The following is a 23,124-nucleotide window of genomic DNA, read 5'->3' on the forward strand; positions in this document are numbered from 1 at the left end:
CTGGTATCTGCATGAATTGACAATACTTCCTCTTTTTTTTTAAAAGCTCAAAGTGTAAGGAAGGTTGAGCCAGGAACCACTATGTCTTACTTGTCTCTGGGTTGCAGGACAGGCTGTATATATTTCTAGCTTTAAGAGCTGAAGAAATTTGAGAAAAGAAAAATGATTGAGAAGACTGGGAATAGAAATAAAAAGTGATGTGAGCTTTAACTCTGCGATTTCTTTTTAGACACACACATTGTTACTGTGTGAATCTGTTTTGTTCTATATGTTCCCTGGTCTTTACTCTTTATGGAAAAATTCAAAGACCAGGTGACACACAATGAAGTTACTAATAAGAGAAAATATTTTTTTACTCAACGCATAATTTAAGTTCTGGAATGTGTTGCCAGAGGATGTGGTGAAAGCTATTAGTGTAGCTGTATTTAAAAAACATTTGGACAAGTTACTGGAGGAAAAGTCCATTAACCATTATTAAGGTAGGGTTGCAGAAATTCATTGCTTATTCCTGGGATAAGCAGCTTGGACTCTGTCTAAACCTTGGGATCCTGCCAAGTACTTGTGACCTGGTTTGCCCACTACTGGAAACAGGCTTCTGGGTTTGATGTGCCTTTGGTCTGACCCAGTATGGGAAGTCTTATGTTTTTATGCAATAAATAACTCAAAGTGCAAAAAGGAAAACTCAGTGTGAGTTCTCTTTAATGGATGCCAGTCAATGTATTACTACTGACACAAACAGATTTTTAAACTATAAAAGTGCACTGCAGTTTGTGTGTACTGACTAGGGAAATAGCAAAGGAGACTATGAAGGAGTGGCCTTACTACCCCTCAATCTGTGTGGGTCTAGGCTAGATGCTTGGCCTACCTTAAATCCCATAGTGGGACCCTGCTGGGTAGGAAGAGCCCTGTGGGTGGGTCCCAGCTGGGGAGGTTAAGAGGAAGAGCCAAACTGGGATCAGCAGACCAGGCCCAGATCTCCAGGAGAAGGCAGCTCCTGTGCAACACTGCTGTCCTAAAGGTGAAGTCTGTATGTGATGGTGATTGTATCTGTGTTTACTGCTGAAGGTAAGCAGATATGCTATAATTTGATGTGCACTGTAAATAAAACCACTGAAAGAAGCCTTGACTGTTCATTTACAGTGCCTCAGAGATAAGCTTGAATTTTTGCTTTTCTGAGTTACATGTTCGAGTTTGTAAACGCTGTATATAATATTGTACTGATTTTCTAGAAACTGTGTCTATTAAAAAAACACAGTATTACCACTACTATCAGGTACAGGCAGTGTGTCAGAGTAGTGAAAAGAGGCGTATTCATGCTAACAATACACTACACTACTTGTAAAAAGTCAAAACCCTTTCCATAGGCAGTGGGTATTTTTAGTGATTGTCAAATTTCTACAGGAATTGAGAGGAAGAGGAAGATGTGGTAGAAATAATGGCAGAGGGAGAGGAAAAACTTTGCCTTCTTTTGGAAAGATACCTCAAAAGTGAAAATCTCAGTATATCTGATAGCACTAGTAGTACCACCAGCACTCCTTTACCCAAGCTAAAGAGAATTTTTTTTTTTTATCAGGAGGAAAACCAAGGGACAGGTAGCATCAAGCAAGAAGTTGAGGCTGTAAGAACATGTTCTGTCTGCTGCCACTATTGGCTCTAGTACTAAGGTGGAGAGGCAGGAGAAAGCAAAGATAGTAAAGAGTAGCATTGGTAATGGAGGGGCAAGTGCAGTACTTAGAGCAGAGCAGCTAAAAACAGCACAGCACTCCTCCCTTCTGCCGCATGAGAAATGTCTACAGCAGGTCCACTATTGTTGGTGCCCTTTGCTCCTCTTTAGCTGCCTTATGAAGTTCATGTCACTATTATTGGTGGTTTTTGCTCCTCTTTATGTGCCTTGTGGTGTCCATGCCATTATTGTGGCATACTATTTTTCCATAAACTGTGTCACCATGTCTACCATCACTACCTGGCACAGGCAGTCAGTCATTCTCTAGGTTAGGCACTTGCAGTATAGCAGAGTGGCATGCTTGTGAACAAGAAAGTGTGTTGTTCCTTTGTGCAATGCCATTGCTGCCTGTTAATGAGTATATGACAGACTCCCCACTGATGTTGTTGGAGGAGTGGACCCTTCAACAGAGGAGGAGTTGGCACTGCCTATGGGGGAGACCCCCACAGGCCCCCACCATCGATAGGCGAGGTCAGATGGGAAGCAGAGGCCAGCTGGAGCTTCGCCAATACCAGCCCTCGTTCCCTACAGGTTGAACCCTTAGGTACCGGGGCTGGCTGGACTTAGGTGGGCCTCTGCGTGGATGATCCCATGGGGAGATAGCCAGGTGATAATACTCAAGATCAGGTCCAGGCCAAAGGTCAGAGGCAGGCGGCTATACTTGAAGTCAGGTCCAGGCACGAGGTCAGAAGCCAAGGGTCCGTCCGGGGTCAGGAGCAACATAAGGTAGGAATGTAGGAACTCAGGAAGGCAGGAACGCAGGAACTCTGGAGTGCAGCTCAAGGAGAATGATGGGACTTGTTGCCAAGGCAAGCTCTGACTGTCAGAGCTTGCCTTAAATAGGAAAAAGCTGGTGATGTCATCAGCAAGAGCCACGGGCGATTTCCTGCCACGGGCCCTTTAAATCTTCAGGAGAGACATATGCGCATGCCTAGGGGGCCCCCGGCCCAGAAGGAAGGTGGCAGTCCCTGAATTGCGGCAGCAGATGGCATGGCGGCATTAGCAAGGAGACTCGGCCCGGGAAGGGTTGCCGCATTGGCGGAAGAGCTGGGAAGCAGCAGGGCAGTGGAACTTCGGTGGCAGCTTCCTGCCACAGCCAGGGAGCCCGGACCTGCTTTGGCGGGCAAGTGTCGGGGGAGGGGAGGGGGTGAGTATAGCCAACCTAGGGCCCTGCGGTCGGCAAATATAACAGTACCCCCTCCCCTAAGCCCCCCTCCTGGGGGTCTCGGTTTCTTGGGGTGAGTAGCTGATTTTTATTCTAAATTTCTCTCCCGCATACATTCCATCACCACTAACGTAGGCCTTCATGAGACTCAATACAAGTTTCTCATGCACACCTATATTTCTCATGCGAAAGCCACCCCAATGAAAATTTCCAGCACATAGCAGTGTCTTAAGTGTAAGGTTCCAAATGGTACCCTGGGACATTTACTCTGTATGTGTCCCTCAATCCAAAAGCTAAGGGGCCAAATCCATCACCTTCTTCAGAATGTCATGGAGGTTCAGATCCCTTATGTGGTACAGACATGCTATTTGAGGATTTGAGAAGTATCCAGTTTCCAATACTAATCTTTGGTTATAGGTTCGTAAAACCTTGTTCTTAGTTAAACAAATAATCCTTAAACACTGGCTATCACCAGACGCACCTACTCTCACACACTTGAAAATTGCTCTGCTTAATCTGTGTACTATGGAATTTTATGTCGAAAGGGTGGATTTAACGGTTAAGCGCAAATCGTTTTTGGCAACCTGGCAAGCATACTTACAAACGCTGCCTCACAGAACTCGCAGTTTCTATGTGAATTCCCAGTCGTGAAAAGATGCTCTCAATTACATACTTGATTGTTCAAATGTGCATTCCCAACTCTGTGGTTTCATTAACTTGTGTACCTGTGGTGGGGGGAAGGGGGAAAGTGGGAGGGTGGGAGAGAAGGTTTGGGGGGTTGGGAGCTGACCTGGTTTACTATGTTTGTCACCTCTGAGTGGGCATGCAGAGAAACCGCCCCTCCACATCTCCTGATTGTAACGACATGTTATTGTGAAAATTAATAAAGTTTGAAACATAAAAAAAAGTCGTTTTCCATACATCGTCTGGGCGAATACAGACCAAGTTATAAGCCCCATGGAGCTCTAACATGGTGAAGACTGCAGCCCCCTGAAGGCGGTCAAACAGTAATGGTTATTTATCCTTACGAGTAATGGCATTGAGCCCTCGGTAGTCGATACAAGGGCTTAAGCTGCCATCCTTTTTCATAACGAAGAATTCTGCACCAGCGGGCAAAGAGGATGGACGAATGAATCCTTTGGCCCGGTCCTCCTAGATCTACTCTGTCATGGTCCTTGTCTCCGGGATGAAGAGAGGGTACACTCTACCCTGCGGAGGAGTAGGTCTATGATGAGGTGGAAGGATGTCCGCATTCCTCTTTGAGAAGACGTCGGCGAAGTCCGCATAGGGCACCGGGATTAAAAGCGTCACGGCTGCCAGTGGTAACTGCGGGAGCGGCTCCACCCACTTCATGCAGGAGGTTTTCATTCCACTGTTGTTGGTGCCCTTAACCCTTCTTTAGGAACCTTTGGGTGTTCTTGCTACTCTTGTGCTGTTTTGCTCTTCTCACTATGTCTTAGGATGTGGCTGCCTTTATCTGAGATACTTTGCCTTGGACTATTCATGTCACTTTTGGTGCCACTTTGACATTGTCTTGGTATCTTGGAGTGCTGTTTCTCATTCTGATGATATCTACCCACAAGTTTTATTACAATTCATTACAAACACCCAATTTTGAAGCCCAAAATAGGATATATTGCTTCCCCCACTGACTTTAATGGGAAGTGAATGAACTAATGGAATTAATAAATGAAAAAAATACAGAATTTTGGGTACATTCAAAACAAATGAATGAATCAAAAGTTTTTCAGCGCTCATCCCTAAATAATGTCTCTTTGTTGTATGCAGATTGCAAGGATTTTCCCAAGTTATAGAACTTATATGAAGTTCTCAAGCCAGTAGGTTCAAATATCTCAGTTCCTCGTCATATAAGACACAAACAGCATAAAGTGTTACATTGAAGATTAATTCAATTCAACTTCCCATGCATTTCTTATGGCAAAAGTATCAACTTTGCCCATCCTCCTGCCCTTCCACCAGATCAGTCACTAACTTTGAAAAATGAAAAAGTCAGACATTCCCCAAGGACCTTCCACACAAAGTTGGTAGTACTAGGTTCATCTATGACAAAGTTATAAAGGGAGATAATGGGAAATACATACACAGTCAAACTGCATGAATGGGAAATGTGCTGCGCCACCTGCCCAAATCAATCACCAACTTTGAAAAGTAGAAAGGTCTGATGTCCCTGTATAGACCTATCTCCAAAGTTTCCTAGATCCAGACATTGCAAAATTATAGGAGGACCACACAAACTACAACACATGCAGGAATTCAGGAGTTTCTAATAAGCCTCTGTTCATACTGAGCTGAGGCTAATAAAAGGAATAACAGAAAATTGCTAATAAGGGAGGAGGGTGAGAAAAACTGAAGGTAAGAACGTACACTTTCTCCTAAGATAAGTATCATAGAGTCATGCTAATACAATGAGCCGTGCAAGAGAAACATGTATTAATACCCCAATGGGTAACTGGGGTATGAATACATGCTGGGTAATTGCCAGGTTCTTGTGGCCTGGTTTGGCCTCTGTTGGAAACAGGATGCTGGGCTTGATGGACCCTTGGTCTGACCCAGCATGGCAAGTTCTTATGTTCTAATGGAGCTCAATTTCTTGTCTTTTATGATTTTGTCTTTTATGATTATTTAAAGAAAATAAGAGAAAGGAAACAGGTGATTATGAAGATAAAACTAACAAAAAAGGCCCTATGAGAGTAGAAGTTAGACATTATTCCAGAAAAACTTCTTGAAAACTCGTAAGCTAACCTTTTAGATAATAGTATAGTCTATGACACCTTAACAGCTTGGGCTTTAATTTGTCTCTCCAGGTTCAAGCCCATCAAAGCATAACAATCTAACATGTAAGACAACTAGCTCTAAAATGTTATTTACACACAAAAGGGCAAGGCTTATCAGGTCACAAGTAACAAAAAGCTGGAAAGAGTCCAACGTTCTTATCAGGCCTGGATTTGCCAATAGGCACACTAGGCCTGTGCCTAGCGCAGCAAAAATCTGCAGAGCAGCAGGCCAGCTGAAGATTTGCTACCTAACAACTGTGCCTAATCTCACTCAGAAAGAACAGCCTTCTGTTTCCTGATCCAGCCTGTTCCCTCTCAGTACAAAGAAGCTAACCCCTCACCCATTATCGAATTTATTGCAGACTGCATTAATGTCGACACCCCTGCCTTTATCCTTGGAGACTTCAATCTCCATGTTGACTCCGCAGCCTTATCCTCCTCATGTGATACCTTCCTTCATGCCCTTAATGCTAGTGGATACCAGCAAATTATTACCTCTCCCACCCACAAAGCTGGCCACTCACTGGACCTGATATTCATTAACTCCAGTGTCCAGTCCTCTTTCTCCCCATCTTGCACCCCAGTCCCTTGGTCTGACCACTACCTTATTGAAAGCCACTTTACTATCAACACATCCTCTGTGAAGAAGAATCCCCGTGCACCACTATAATAGCTAGAAAACCCTGCCCTAGTGATGAACTTGCCTCTGCCCTTTCAGACGCCCTGTCCAACTTAGACTGCTCTGATCCTGGCTCCGCACTATCGTCCTGGTGCGACATCACTGAAGAGATAGCTAATAAGCTCTGTCCTATCTCTAAACGTGTTATAAACACTGCCTCAAAACACTCCAACCCATGGTATACCACTGAATTAAAAACATTAAAAAACAAACTCAGAAGCAAAGAGAGAATTTGGCGTAAGGATCCCACCCCTCAGCTTGCAGACAGCTATAAAACGGCCCTGCACCATTACAGGATCACCACCCTAAAGCATAAACAAGATTTCTATGCTGCTAAGATCCATGACTACAGGTATAATCCCAAAGCTCTCTTTACATTTGTCTCTGACCTCATTAAGCCCACCTCGCCCAACATCCCCGACTCTGAAGCTGATGCTAAGTGCAACGATCTTGCACATTTCTTTCAGAATAAAATTACGAATCTCCTCTCCAGATTCCCTGACTCTACCTCCCCCCCCCCTCCCGAGCTCTCTTCCCTCCTCCTCTATCCTCTCTGTCTTTGACCATACTTCCTCAAAGGAAATATAATCCATACTCAGAAAACTTAAACCTGCCTCACACCCGAGTGACACTATTCCCCCTAAAATGCTTCTCGCCATCCCTAACACTATTTCCAGAGCGATAGCTGACATCATCAACTGTTCACTACCTACTGGCTCTGTCCCCGACACACTTAAACATGCAGTGGTTAAACCCCTCCTCAAGAAACCCTCCCTAGACCCAAAAGACCCTGCAAATTTCCGCCCCATATCTAACCTTCCTCTCATCGCCAAGATAATGGAAAGAGTAGTTAACTCACAGCTTATGGACTACTTAGAAAACCACAATATCCTTCATGCTTCACAATTCGGCTTCCGTAAGCACCTTAACACCGAATCCCTCCTGCTCACCCTCACTGACCACCTCCTTATAGGAATGGATAAGGGCAACAGCTACCTCTTTGCCCTCCTGGACATATCTGCAGCCTTCGACACTATATGCCACAACCATCTCCTTGCCCGCTTAGAAGGCATTGGTATCTCTGGCCTGGCTATAGCATGGCTCAAGTCCTATCTATCTAATAGAAAATTATCAGTCAAAATCGGCAATGCAACCTCCACCTCTCACCCCTTGCAACAAGGTGTCCCACAAGGCTCTTCCCTCTCTTCCACCCTCTTTAATAGATACCTCACTCCTTTATGCCACCTCCTAACTGAGCTTAAACTTAACTTCTATCTGTATGCAGACGACATTCAGATTATTATTCCCATCCATAATTCCTTTTCTGATGCTTTGAAGCACTGAGAAACCTGTCTCACCCCCATAAACGCTCTCCTAACGAACCTCCACCTCGCCCTGAATACTAACAAAACGGAACTCCTGCTTGTCTCTCCTCATCCTCTTCTCAAACACCTGTCTTCGTCCAACCCTTCTTCCAATCCAACTACTAATCAACCCTGTGTAAGAGCCCTTGGAGTCTACCTAGACAATCATTTAAACATGAAAAAATATGTGAGCTCCATTCTGAAAGACGGTTTTTACAAACTTAACGTGCTAAAAAAACTTAAACCCCTGTTACACCCCCAAGATTTCCGTACTGTTGTTCAATCTTCCCTCTTATCCAAACTCGATTACTGCAATTCTCTATTCCTAGGACTCCCTTACGCGACAATCAAACCCCTCCAAATGTTGCAAAATGCAACAGCCAGAATCATTACCAATACCCAGAAAACTGACCACATCACTCCTATCTTGAAAGACCTACATTGGCTCCCCATCCCCTCTCGAATCCTCTATAAAACACTAACCACCATACACAAATCTTTGTTCTCTCACAATTCCCACTGGCTGGACATACCATTCAGCGCTGTCTCACTGAATCGTCCTACGAGAAAAGTTCACAAAGGAACCCTGCAAGTTCCTTCCTTAAAAACAGCACACCTCGCATCAACTAGGGGACGAGCTCTCTCTATAGCAGGCCCCACACGCTGGAACTCCATGCCCACGATGCTTCGTCTAGAATCCTGCCCAATTAAATTTAAAAAGAAACTATTATCAACCAGTCGCCCAGACTTTGCCTTAATCATGGTAATTAACATCCCTACCTCATAAGGGCAATTCATCAATGCTATAAGCACATTGACTGGCATATATGTTCTTTCTATTTAAACCCCTGCTTCTTTTCTCCGATCCAAGTTATTTTATTCCCTTGTTTTATTGTAACTGCATTCCTTAGCCTTCTCTTGTTTTATGTTTTTTACTACTATTATTATTATTATTTATTACTAAATGTTATTTTTTGACTTTGTTCCCTATCCACTTGTTAATTGTAAACCGACATGATGCGATTTTTATCGCGAATGCCGGTATAGAAAAACTTAAAATAAATAAATAAATAAATGGTTGTTCCAGCAAGCCTATCCAGAGTAATCCTCTTTCTCCTCCCAACCTCTGCCCCAGATGCTTCCCCTCTCAGATCGTCCCAGATACTTTGTAAATATTCTACTGGTGCTGTTATCTGTTCAGTACATTTCTAATTTATTACTTGTTGAATTTTTATTATTTTTATTATTTAGTTACTGTTAATCAGTTTTCAGATCTATATCTTCTTGCCTCCTCTGTTTGCTGTTATTCCTCACCCACCGCCCTTTTATAATGTATTTTCCACTCTTTTGTTGTCATGTGAACCGGCATGATGTCTCCTACTAATGCCGGTATATAAAAGTTATTAAATAAATAAATAAAGAAGAGGAAGGGAGGGATAAAGCTGGAAAGGACAGAGCAAAGAAAAACTGCTCTACTCTATTCTAGCCCCTCCCCTTGTGTCCTGTGGAAGAACAGGAGAGAGGTGACACCAGAGCATTCACAGGCCGATTCAGAAAAACGCGCGGGAGAGCTGGTGAACGCCCACTCTCCCGGCGTGCGCACAGGCCACTATCCTGGGCGTGCGATTCAGGAGGGTGGCCTATGAAAATGAGGGCCTGTGGTAAAAAGAGGCGCTAGGGACACGCTAGTGTCCCTAGCGCCTCTTTTTTGACGGAAGCGGCGGCTGTCAGCGAGTTTGACAGCCGATGCTCAATTTTGCCAGCATCGGTTCTCAAACCCGCTGACAACCACAGGTTCGGAAACCGGACGCCAGCAAAATTGAGCGTCCAGTTTTCAACCCACGAGCCTCAGGCCGATTTTAAATTTATTATTATTATTTTTTAATTATTTTAAACTTTTAGGACCTCTGACTTAATGTCGCCATGATATTAAGTCGGAGGGTGCACAGAAAAGCAGTTTTTACTGCTTCTCTGTGCACTTCCCCGGTGTCGGCAGAAATTAACGCCTACCTTTGGGTAGGCGCTAATTTCTGAAAGTAAAATGTGCGGCTTGGCCGCACATTTTACTTTCTGTATCGCGCGGGAATAACTAATAGGGCCATCAACTTGCATTTGCATGTTGCGGGCGCTATTAGTTTCGGGGTGGGGGGTTAACGCAATGGTAGCAAGTGTTAATAGAAATTCACTAGGTATCCTATATGGTCTCACCCTTTCATCTAAATAGATCTTGATAATCTTTAGTACCTCATCCTGTGGTATAGAAGTATAAAGGGATTTGATGTCAAGAGTAACCAGCCACTTATCTTCAATGTCATCTTTAACATCTTCAATAATTCTAAGAAAATGGCTAGTATCTTTAATATAAGATGGAATCAAAGGATCGAAATATTTTAGGAAACAATCAACAAATCTTGATAATGGTTCTAACAGGGAATCATTTGAGGAAATGATTGGTCGTCTTGTGTACCTTTGGGAGAATGTATATCGTCGGTACTTTTAGATGTTTCAGATTTAAGAAATTATATTCTTTTAAAGTTAGAAAACCAATTTCCTTTGCATAATCAGTATGTTTTTTTTATAACTTTCTGTAATTCATCTGTTGGGTTTTTAGACAATTTGCAGTAGACAGTCTTATCTTCAAGTCGGTGGATCTCATTGATGTAGTCCTCTTTGTTCATGACAACAATAGAGCCACCTTTATCCGCTGGCTTTATTATGTGTGTAGAATTGTTTGACATGGAGTGAAGAGTGGAACGAGATTTTTGATTCAGATTGTCCATATATTTTTCATTTTTATTTTCTAACATCTGAACTTCTTTGAGAACCAATCAATGAAAAGAATCAATCATTGGTATCCAAGAAGATGGATTACTGATGATACTTGCGTCATTAAAGGTTGTATCATGTTGAAAGAAAATTTTTAATATTAGTTTTCTAATGAAATGCTGCAAATCAATTCGAAACTGAAATGCATTATGTCTTTCTGTTGGTTAAAGTGGAATTCTGGTACCATCTGAAGTGGGAACTTTGGTGGTGTGTACAGAACTATCTTGTCTAAAACACAAATCAGTCACTAGGCCCTGTAGATCACTGATTCTGTGGGCTACTCACCCCACACTATGAAGTAATCCTAATTCAAAAGGATATATCTTTTCCCTCTTGTTTAACTAATGCATAGTTAGCTGGTTGTTCATCTGGACCAGGATACATTTGTTGGCTACTCAATTTCTGAAAGCCTTTAGTGCACTGAAAGCAACCATATCTTCACAAAGTTGATGTAATGTGGTTTCCTGCAGGGAATCATTAACCTGAAAGTATAGCACCTTTATTTATTTATTTATTTATTTATTTATTTATTTAAAGGATTTATATACCGGAGGTTCCTGTATAATATACATATCACCCCGGTTTACAAGGAACAGAAACTATCGCTTCATTTAGCGGATTGCATTGAACAGATTAATCAAAGTAACAGATTAGTATATATTGTTAAACAGTTAATAAATAACATGCGAGTTAATAAATAAAAAATGGTTATATGTTTGTCAAAATGATTATATGTATATATGATTATATAATAAATAAATAACATGATTATATGATTAAATACAATTCAATACAATTAAATACAATTCAATATTGATCTCTTCAGGAAGTTATATGCTAGGGGCTGGGGAAAGAACGAATAATTTGAAATGTCTTTCTTCCTGCTCTTAGCTCTAAGGGAATGCTTGCTTGAACAACCAAGTCTTAAGTTTCTTTTTAAATGTAGCGTAACAAGGTTCAAGGCGAAGGTCTGGAGGTAGCGAGTTCCAGAGTGAAAGGCCCGCTGTGGATAGTGCGTGTTTCCTCAGAGAGGATTTCGCCGGTTGGGTGATTAGTCTGTTCTGATACGCACTTCTAGTCGGTTTCACGGATGTGTGTAGCTGAATTTGAAACGTTAAGTTAAGAGGAGCGATGTTATATAAGGCCTTGTGTATCATCATTATGGACTTGAATTGGATCCTGTATTTAATCGGAAGCCAGTGGAGATGATGAAGGATTGGGGTGATATGATCTCTTTTTTTGGCGTTTGAGAGAATTCTTGCCGAGGCATTCAGGACCATCTGAAGTGGTTTGGTGGTGCATGCTGGAAGGCCTAGGAGGAGAGAGTTACAGTAGTCCAGTTTTGGAAGTATGATGGTTTGTAGCACCATGCGGAAGTCTCTGTATAGAAGGAGTGGTTTTAGTTTCTTTAAGGTTTGTAGTTTAAAGAAACATTCTTTCATTGTGTTATTAACGAATTTGATGAGGCTGAATCCGCTGTCTATGATGACTCCCAGGTCTTTTACTTGTTGCGAGGTGGAGTGCACGGAGGTATCCGGACGTTGGCTAGCGTTAGGAGGTGTGGGTGGGACAAAGTTTTCCGGTGCTATAATGAGGATTTCGGTTTTGTTTGTGTTTAAGACCAGGTTGAGGCTGGTGAGTAGGTTGTTGATAGCTGAAAGACATTTATTCCAGTATGACATGGCCTTGTGTAGTGAGTCTTCTATAGGGATGAGAATTTGTATGTCATCTGCATATAGGAAGTGTGTTAGCTTGAGGTTGGTGAGTAAGTGACAGAGCGGGAGAAGATATATATTGAAAAGAGTCGGAGAGAGGGATGATCCTTGCGGTACCCCCCTCTTGGATTCGATGGCGTGAGACTCTTTGTTATTTATCTTGACCTTGTATGATCTGTTCTCCAAAAATGATTTGAACCAGTTGAATGCTGCTCCTGTGATGCCAATGTCCGTTAGGCGTTGCAGGAGGCACGGGTGGTTTACGGTATCAAACGCTGATGAGAGATCCAGAAGAGCGAGGAGGCAAGGTTGGCCTTTTTCTAGATTAAAGATAATAGTGTCTGATAGTGAGGCTAATAGCGATTCGGTATTCCTAGTCTTACGAAAACCAAATTGGTTTGAGGTGAGGATGTTGTTTTCGTCGAGAAATTCTGTAAGTTGTTTGTTAACAACTTTCTCCATAATTTTGGCTATCATAGGGAGGTTTGCTATGGGTCTGAAGTTAGCTGGGTCTGAGGTGGGAAGGTTGGGTTTTTTGAGGAGCGGTTTGAGCATGGCTAACTTGAGTTGGTTAGGGACTTGGCCTTGGGTGAGAGAGCAGTTAATGATGTCTGCCACAGGTTTGGCTATGGTGTTAGTGATCAGACTCAGTATGTTTGAAGGAATATGGTCTGATGGATGAGAGGATGGTTTTATCTTCTTGAGGATATTCTCTATTTCTAATGTTGATGTGGGCTCAAAGGTGTCGAGCACTGTTGGGGTTGTGTTGGGTTGTTGAGTGGTTGAGTGCGATGGTTGTTGGGTGGTTGAAAGTGATGATTGTTGGGTGGTTGAGAGTGATGATTGTTGGACGGTTGAGTGCGATGATTGTTGATCTGTTGAGTGCGATGATTGTTGAACGGTTGAGAGCGATGATTGGGAGCTGTAGTTGATTACGTGGTTTGGATGTGTAGATGATCCCTTGAGGGGGGCTAGGAGTGAGGTGATTTTATTGTCAAAGAAGTCTGCTAGTTCGTTCGCTTTGTTGAGAGCTTGATCGTCTGGAATGGTAGGCGCCGGGGGTTTAGTGAGGTTTGAAACATAGGAGAAAAGAGCTCTTGAATCAAAAATGAGGTGGTGGATTTTTTTGGAGAAGAATTCTCTCTTGGTTTTGTTGATGTCGTTTCTGTATGAGTTGAGGCACGATTTGTAGATGAGGAGGGTGGTTGAAGATGGGTTTTTTCGCCAATTTTGTTCCTTGCATCTCAATTCATGTTTACATTTTTTCAACTCCGGAGTGAACCAAGCCGGCATACACACTTATATGTGCGACCGCGTGGCACATATAAGTGCCTGTTGTCTTTGTTTGGATTGATATATTTAGTCGTCATGGGGCACATTTGATCTGCAACCTTTTTAGTGATGTTGGTCCATGATGAAGTTGCTGAGTTGGCGTCGGAGAGGTCCAGGTGCACTAGTTCCTTGGCCAGGTGTTCGCTGAGTTGGTCTCCTGAGCACTGTTTCCTGACGGTTATAGTTATTGATTGTGTGGATTGCGGAGGAGGCTCTTTTATTTTTAACACCGATGATATGATTCGGTGGTCTGTCCACGGTACCGGAAGGCAAGTTGGGATAGTGTGGGTTGCGATTCCCTCGTTTATGAAGATAAGGTCCAACGTATGACCTGCTTTGTGGGTTGGTTCTGTCACAATTTGTCTGAAACCCATATTGCTGAGAGAGGAGAGAAGAGTTTTACAGTTGGTAGAATGAGGTTGGACATCTACGTGAAGGTTAAAATCTCCCATGAGGATGGCAGGTTTTCTGGAGTTTAAGTGTTTTGCTGTTAGTTCTATGATTGAGGATGGGTCTGCTTCCAGTATTCCGGGAGGGGCATAAATTAATCTGATCGTCAGATGTTTTGAGTTGTGTTTTATCCTGCATATTTATATATTAAACTTTTAACTACAAATTAAAATATTAAGGCTTGCATCTGGACAAAAATTCCTTGTGATGCATAAATCCCTGACCTGGCAAATTTACTCATTCTTTGTATGGCTTATATCCATGAAAAGCATCACATTATTTACTTGGTACATACCTATGGGACTAAAGGCTTTGCTGTGTAAATATTCACTCTGGAAAGTTCAGATAAATTTCAGCCATTTATTAGAAAGTTCCCCCTTTCATCTTCTTCCCCCATTTACCTAGAACGTGGCAGGATGTCTCCATTCATGGGCTTCACCACCAAGTTGCTGAGAAATCCTTCTGAGAAGCAAGAATTCTCACGGAAAGTGAAAGCGAAGTCTTGTTCCTCATTATTTATCAGGTACACTACAGCGTGGGCTTCATGACCTTCAAGGAAAGGTACAACAAAACTTCAGTCCTCCATTCAAAGCGGTCAGAAGCTGTGTCTGCCTCACCAGAGCATGGATACTCTAGGGCTTGCTATATTCAAAATACCAAAGGTAGAAAGAAACAATTTGTGTGGCTGCCATGGAAGAAGCCATTTCTAAAGTGTTCACATACTTTATAAATAACTATGCTCAATATGTCGGTAACTTTTAAACAGCCACGCGGTCGCACATATAAGTGTGTATGCCGGCTCGTGCTAATGGATGTGGCCATTTAGTTAATATAACTTAACACGGTGCTAGGAGGCGCCTTGGGCCCCATTGCGGGAGCTTCTTTTAATTTAAAAGGTTTGGAGACACAGGAGGGGGGTCAGGGGTGTGGAGCACCCTGAACACCAATGAATGTTTGATTTACATTTGGAGGGGAAGAGAAAAGGCATTCTCACCGAACCTCAATGATTTAATTTTATATTTTTTGGGGGGAGGGGGTCTCCCCACTAAAGAACAATGATTGTTTTAGATATATTGGGGGGGGGAGAAAGGGCCCTGTACTCCCAACTAGGTTACTTGATTAATGGAGTTGGGGGAGGGAAACTGATTTTTTTGAATACTAAGTTGGGGGGTGGGGGGTGGAGCCATCACCACATATGAAGTTGACATTTTTTTAACTTTAAGCTGACGGCCCCGGGTTGAGCCTGACTCCCGTTCAACTTTTTCTTTGTGCGGGCTCCTTTTTAAGCGACCAGCTCTTTGAGCCAATGGTGGTCCCTTGAGGTTGGGGCAGCCAATGCACCTAAAGGGTCGCTTACTGTGTTCTTTTTTGCTGCAGTATTTGGCTGTGAGACAAAATAGCGTGCCATCGAGCTGCAGTGTTTTTCGGGGGAGAGGCCCCACTATCGTGGCAAATCTCCCTGCGATTGTGTTATCCTCCTATGAAAATATGTCATGCTTAATGCATCTAAGTGTTGATTTGACTTAATAAAGGAAAGAACTACATCAAATGCTACATCAAAGCCCATTTTTAATCCTATGGATCTTGACTGATGGATCCTTCACTTTAGCTATATAATATATAATATTTGTATATATTTATCTTATGTATTTTAAAAAGCTGTAAACCGTTGTGATGGCTCGTCTGAATGACGGTATTGAAAATTCAATAAATAAATAAATAAAATAAATAAATATAGACAATTTTCATAAAAGGCAATTGCAATGAAAAAAACCCCCACTTCAAATATATTCCATTAAAACATCTATCTTTCTGAGACCTGCAGAATTAACTTTGCTACTTTTTCTGATTAGCAGATTTAGTTGGTTTATTTTGCCCACAATGACTATTGTCTTTATCATCTAGGTTTGTTTGTAAAGAAGACATAATGCTGAACTTGCATATTCTCCATTTTTACAGGAATATTAGCTATTCTGGCACCCAAACCACCTGGTATTCACATCATAACTTTCCTGATAGGAGCCATGAAGATGTCTTTCTTCTTATTCCCTGACCAGTTTTTTTTTATTTAGCCACAGTTATCTAGTACAGATCCATGAGCTTTTAGAATACTTATACCATACGTACCAAGCATAAGCGAATTAAAGTTAAGGTGTGTTCGATCCAGAGACACTAAGGGTTCGCTGGCATTCCCCACTAGCAGGAATGGAACTGAAATGTTATGATCAGGGATTGTGAAGGTCCAAAACGACTCAACAATGTCCAGCTCTTGAGAGTGAAACTCAAAGGAGATCTAAACAAGGAGAGGATTATTAAAAGAGATGAAGGAGAATAGCACTCATAAATGACTGGAGCCATCATCTTTCCCAAGGAAAAGTAATTCTATTTCTCTCTTTTGCCACATACTTGACTTCTTGAGGGCCCAGCAGTTTACTCCTATTTCTTTGGGCTTCAGCTCAATTGGAATGAGAGCTGCGATCTGGACCATATGCCATCATTCATAACTACATGGATATTTTTCCTCTATTTTATATCCCCTCCTAACTCACTTAAAACAGTTATCACAATGAAAAGTCCTTGGCCAGGTAGAAATGCACCAAGGCTCCTCATTTATTTATTTTATTTATTTAAAATATTTATTACCCACACTCTACAAAAGATCGAGGCAGGGTACAATAAGCATCCATAAAATTTCATAAAACAACAACACTGATAGTCAAATCAAACAAACACAGTAGAGCCAGCAATTATAAAACATTACAAAGCCCAAAGAAGAATACCAGCAATTGTAGAAGGAATAAAACATAGACAGTGGAAGCAGATAAGATGTGCCAGTTATATTATTAAAAACTCCTGGAATACTGCAATCACAAGCCCTAAATTGCACCAATAGATGTAGCTGTTGAACAATGACTGGGACTTCCTCACCTCAAGGGCTGTGAATGTAGAATTCTCAGCCCTAGATGTCAAGGGAAGCGGACCCGACTCAGGAATCAAATCCAGGTCCTCTGTGTGTTTTAATAATTTCAAGGTCAGTATTCAAAGGCATTTGAGAGTTATCTAGGAGAGTATGTTCTTCCCCACAAAAGATGAATATCGGAGTCCCTCTGGGGTCTTCATTATGCCCTCTACTTTATTAATATCTTTTCATTGGCTGCCAATAACATACCGCGTACAATACAAGGTCGCATGCATTTTACACAAGATACTACATGGAAATAATATCGATTGGTTAAATTATTCAATACATTTACATGTTCCACAAAGAGACCTCCGTTCTAGTAATAAGGGGTTCCTGTCTGTACCAACAATCAAAACAGCAAGGCTCAGTGAGGTTCGTGATGGAACAATTTCTATTGCAGGCCCTAAACTATGGAACACATTACCAACTAACATAAGATTACAAACAGACATCAAGAAATTTAAAACAGACTTAAAGACGTGGCTCTTTACATGTGCATACACAGAAGCATGACAATTAAATCAAACTTTATTCTTTAGTTCATTGTTCTTATTATTTGATGATTATAGTTATGACGTAAGAATGTTTTAAGGTTTTATGATTTTATTGTTTTTACTATAATTCTAAAGTTTCTGAAATGTTATGATATTAATTTGTTATTAACTTGTCATTAAGCTGATTTTAATATTATTGTATACAACTGTATTTTATGTTAATGTACACCGTTGTGATGGTGTAACGACTGATGTAATGGTATAAAAAAACCAATAAACTAAACTATAAACTATATAATGTATATTTGGCAGCTTTAGGGAAATTAATTTGTTCTTTTGGATTTAGGACATTTATTTATGCAGAGGATCTACAGATATTGAGAACTTTGGGGTGAGATTCAGTGGCTAATTTACAGTATTTTCCTGACTATAGAATTGCAGTTAGTGGTTGGCTAAAGAGAAGCAGACTGGTTTTGAATTCTAGGAAGACTGAGGTGTTACAAATTGGAATGGAGTTGGAGAAGTATCACTTGACCATCATCAAGGAGGAGGAGGAGATTGCAGCTGTGGATGTGGTAAAGTCTTTGGGTGTTTAATTGGATGGGCATTGGAATTTGGAGAATCAAATAACAGCAGTTGATCGTACAGATTAATTAGCAACATAGACCATTTCTGAGTTTTCAAGCCTTGAAAACAGTAGTATATGCTGTAGAAATGGCTGTAGTGGACTACCGTAATGCCATTTACTGGGGATTGTCAGGGGCTACCATTCGATTTTTACAGATTATTCAGCCTGCTGCAGCCAGAATCATCATGGACTGCTCTAGGAGGGTATCAGCGGCAGCTTTACTTTTAAATTGCATTGGATCCTATTCAGATGTGTTGCAAGTTTAAAATTCTTTGTTCTTGCTTTTAAAATTTTAAGAGGGATTGGTCCTCCACATATGAGAAACCATCTGCACTGGACTAACTCTAATAAATCTCTGAGTTCCGAGTATCAGCATCAGTTACAGCTTTCTTCTGTGAAGGCATATCTGTTGCGCTGGAGGTGGATCTTTGGGCTGAGGTGGGGTTGACTCAACCCGTGGCAAGGGCCCACAGGTCCCCACCATCAGCAGGTGGAGTGGGCTGAAGTTAGAGGCCACTGGAGCTTCACCTATACCAGTCCACGTTCCCCTCGGGTTGAGCCTTTGGGTGCCGGGGCCGGCAGGACTTAGGCAGGCCTCGAGATAGGCAAATGAAGAGAGCTGGTTCAGCCCAGAGACAACAGCCAGCAGATGGCGTAAGTCTATCCCAGACGGGTTGCAGAACTGGAACTCAAGCACCAAGGAACAGAGAGTGGCTGAGGGTGCTTGGGCAAAGAAAGGCCGAGGCCTTGAGAGTCCACGTCTAGAGGATAGAGGCAGAGGCATCTCTGTCAAACACAGCTGGAGGCTGGCGGCTAGTGGAAGCTGTGGTGAGCAACATAGAACTCTGGACAAGAAAGAGTCTATAGCAAGGTTATCTGTAGCAATGGTCAGGGTGCGGAGAAGGCAGGCGTGGTCAGGCGTAGCAGAGGTCAGGGCATGGAGAAGGCAGGCACGGTCAGGCGTAGCAGTGGTCAGGCTTGGAGAAGGCAGATGAAGTCGGATGTAGCAGAGGTCAGGCTTGGAGAAGGAAGGCGAAGTCGGACGTAGCAGAGGTCAGGCTTAGAGAAGGCAGTTGAGGTCAAACTTGGCAGAGGTCAGGCTTGGAGAAGGCAGGCGAGGTCGGATGTAGCAGAGGTCAGGCTTGGAGAGAGTCACAAGGCAGAGTCAGGCAAAGCAAAGTCCAAATCCGGGAAGTCAATCTGAAGCAGGAAACAAGGGAGACGAAGACACAGGAACCAGGAACATCGAGGAATCAGGAACACAAGGCAGAGACGAATCTCTAGAAGCAACAAGCACTGGATCAACAGGGAACCGAGGAGACCTGTTGCTTAGGAGCACTGCCCAAGCTTAAGTACGCTGAATGTGATGATGTCAGCATCATCAAGGTTGCGTGCGCCTAGAAGGGGGCACGGCGCCGTCAGCGGCGTCTCCACTGAGCGAGTGGAGAGGCCTGCTTGGAAGGAGAATCCTGGCTGGAGGTCCCGGGCAGCACGGCAGGACCAGGGACACTGGCAGAGGCCCAAGGTCGGAGGCAGCCAACTGCCACCAATGATGGAGAGTTAAGCACTGAGGTCTGTCTGGGAAGGTGAGAAGACGTGCCGCGGGCCTCCTGCGGGCGGCAATCATAACGGTACCTCCCCATTTATGCCTCCCCTCCTGGAGGTCGGGGTTTGCCCGGAAGGGCACGATGGAAATTCTTGTCTAAGTTATTCTGGGCTGGTTCCCAAGAGTTTTCTTCAGGACCGTATCCCTCCCATGAGAGGAGGTACTCCCATCGGCGGCCTCTGCGGTGGACATCAAGGACATTGTGGACTTGGTATGTTGTGTCAGTTTCTGCCACAAGTACGGGTGGCTTGGGAACCTTTCAGGTAGGCCAGGACAATATCATGGGTTTAAGTAAGGATACGTGGAAGATATTATGTATATCCAAGGAAGGAGACAGTCGGAGCAGATGTGTCACAGGTCCTATGCGTCAAGTAATCGGAAATGGTCCAATGAAGCGAGGAGCGAATCTCTGGGAAGGTATTTGAAGGCTGATGTATTTAGTGCTTAACCAGACTTTCTGGCCAGGAAGAAACTCAGGAGCTGCACAGCGGCGACTGTCAGCAGTCTTCTTGGCCTGGGAGGCGGTCTGATGCAGGCGCAGATTCATCGGTTCCCATGTCGTCTTAAGGGCATCTGCAGTAGCCTGGGCCGCCGGGCACATGGGTAAATGGGCACATGGGTACATGAGCACATGTGTAAATGTGGTCTAGGTTGTTTCCCATAGACAATTGTGAAAGGAGATGTTCCAGTAGCTGTGGCGATGTCAGAGTTATGAGAGAACTCTGCCCAGGAGAAGAAGTCTGACCAGTTATCCTGTTGGTCATTAATGTACGCCCATAAAAATGCCTTCAAAGAGCGATTCATACGCTCAGCTTGCCCGTTGGCCTGGGGATGATGGGCGGTCTGAGGCTGATGTTGATACTGAATTTCCGGCACAGAGAGCGTCAGTACCTGGCGACAAATTGTGGACCTCGATTGGAAACTATATCCACTGGTAAGCCATGTAGCCTAAATATGTGGTGGAAAAACAGTCGTGCTAGCTCGGGTGCAAATGGCAAGCCCAGAAGCGGTACAAAATGAGACATTTTTGAGAAACAGTCTATGGTAACCCATATTATGGTATTGCCCTAGAGGGAGGCAGGTCTATGATGAAATCCGTTGACAAATGTGTCCATGGTTCTTTGGGTGCTGGAAACAGTTGAAGAAGTCCCCATGGTCATCCAACTGGGGGTTTCTGTTGTGCAAAAATGATGCAGGACGCGACGTATGCCTTCGTGTCGGAGACCAAGGTAGGCCACCAGAAAAACCGCTGGAGCAGTGCCATGGTTCGCGCTTGTCCTGGATGACCAGCAATCTTGGACTTGTGGGCCCAGCGGAGCATCCTTTCTCGGAGACGTCGAGGCACCACGGTTTTCCCCGTAGGGACAGTATGAGTAGCTGACGAGGAGACAAGCTGGGTTGATAATATGAGTTGGTTCATCAGGAACATCCTCTGGCTTGAAAGATCGGGATATGGCATCTGCTCGAAGGTTTTTTTCTGCAGGGCGGTAACGGAGCTCAAAATCGAACTGGGAGAAGAAAAGGGCACACCGGGCCTGCCGGGTGTTGAAACTCTGAGCTTGACTTAAATGTTCTAGATTTTTATGGTCCGTGAACACCGTGAATTTGTGCTGTGCACCCTCGAGCCAGGGGCGCCATTCTTCTAGGGCCAACTTTATGGCAAGTAATTTGTGATCCCCAATGCTATAGTGTCGCTCAGCTGGTGAAAATTTCCGTGAGTAAAAGGAGCATGGGACTAAGGTACCGGAGGCGGTCTGCTGGCTTAAGACAGCCCCAGCCCCAATGGCAGAGGCGACCGCCTCGACTTGAAATGGGTGAGTCGGATCTGGGTGACAAACAAGGACCTTTTTGAAAGGCTTCTTTTAATCAATGAAATGCTGCTGTAGCCTCAGGTGGCCAGTTTCGTGTATTCTGACCCTTCCTAGTCAGAGCCAACATGGAATAGTGAGTGATAAAATGGCGGTAATAGTTAAGGAACCCCAGGAAACGTTGAAGCACTTTAAATCCCTTCACTTTATCCGGGTCCATGGAGAAACCCTGTGGGGAAATTATGTAACTCAGGAATGGAAGACTGGACTTCTCAAACACTTGTCCAGCTTTGCAAACAACTGGTTTTCACGAAAACGTTGTAGTACCAAACATATATCAGCCCGGTGGGAATCAAAGTCCTTTGAAAAAATGAGGATATCGTCCAAGTAAACCATGACTTTGGTGTACAGTAGGTCTCTAAAAATTTCATTCATCATTTGCTGGAACACTGCAGGCATGTTGGAAAGGCTGAAAGGCATCATTAAGTATTCATAGTGACCAACTCTAGTATTGAAGGCGGTCTTCTAGATGTCATCGGGACAAATGCGTACCAGATTATACGCCCCGCACAAGTCCAACTTGGTAAAGATGGTCGCACCTTGGAGATGGTCAAAGAGCTCAGAGATCAGTGGTAAGGGATATTTATCCTTGTGAGTGATGGCATTCAGACCACGGTAATCAATGCACAGTCTGAGTGACCCATCTTTTTTCGTCACAAAAAAGAATCCTGCGCCAGCGGGTGATGTAGGATGGATAAACCCTCCAGATATTCTCAAATGTATTCAGTCATTGCCTTTCTCTCGGGTAGAGACAAGGGGTAGGTGCATCCATGAGGAGGCGTAGTTCCAGGAAGGAGATCAATAGGACAGTCAAACTGCCGAAGAGGCAGAAGAAGGTTGGCCATCAGTTTGGAAAATACATCCTCATAGGCAGCTTAGGGAGCTGGTATGCCTGAAGAGGTGGTGACCAAAGGAATAGGAGCTGACAGGGTCACCTTCTGGAGGCAAGACTGGACCCCATTCTACCAGCTGTAGAAAAGTCCAATTAAACTGAGGAGAGTACTTCTGGATCCAGGGGAGTCCGAGCACGATAGGGTAGAAAGACTTATCCAAAACTAAAAGTTCAAGCTCCTCAAGTTGTAAGGCTCCTGTGCATAACTGAACAGGTTCCGTGGTCAGGGAAATACGGCCGGGGAATGGCTCTCCGTATATCGAGGTGATGCACATGGTAGGAGCTAGCGAGTGGGTCTTGAATCCCAGGAGTTGCACAAGGTCCTTGAGGATAAAATTCGCTCCTTCTCCGGAGTCCACCAGAGCAAGGACTAGGAAGGATTGGGAATCCCAAATTAAAGTGACTGGCACTGAGAGTTGGGGGGCTGGAGAAGTTGTAACCAAGTTCAGGACCCCTATTGAATTGGGCTTTGGAGTTTACCGGACAGATGGGATAGTTCTGCAATACAGACACAGGCTGGTTTGTCTTCACCGGAGGCACTTTTTCGGGGTCAGTCGCCCTCTGCCCAACTGCATGGATTCCTCTGCCCTGACCACTCTTGTGTCACTGGATGTAAAGTTAGTAA

General features: G+C 43.5%; 1 protein-coding gene across 1 annotated transcript in view; it reads right to left on the reverse strand.

Annotated features, from left to right (window-relative positions):
- Window positions 1-23,124, reverse strand: part of HYDIN (HYDIN axonemal central pair apparatus protein) — a 1,819,717-nt gene that overhangs the window by 230,744 nt on the left and 1,565,849 nt on the right. Inside the window, exons 72-73 of the mRNA XM_029609235.1 lie at window positions 16,177-16,342; window positions 14,451-14,598 (exon numbers count right to left, since the gene is read on the reverse strand). Coding sequence (XP_029465095.1) covers window positions 14,451-14,598; window positions 16,177-16,342 — 314 coding nt within the window. The remainder of the gene's footprint in view (window positions 1-14,450; window positions 14,599-16,176; window positions 16,343-23,124) is intronic.

Source organism: Rhinatrema bivittatum, chromosome 7, assembly GCF_901001135.1.
Source record: "Rhinatrema bivittatum chromosome 7, aRhiBiv1.1, whole genome shotgun sequence".
In the NCBI taxonomy this organism is placed as follows: Eukaryota; Metazoa; Chordata; class Amphibia; order Gymnophiona; family Rhinatrematidae; genus Rhinatrema; species Rhinatrema bivittatum.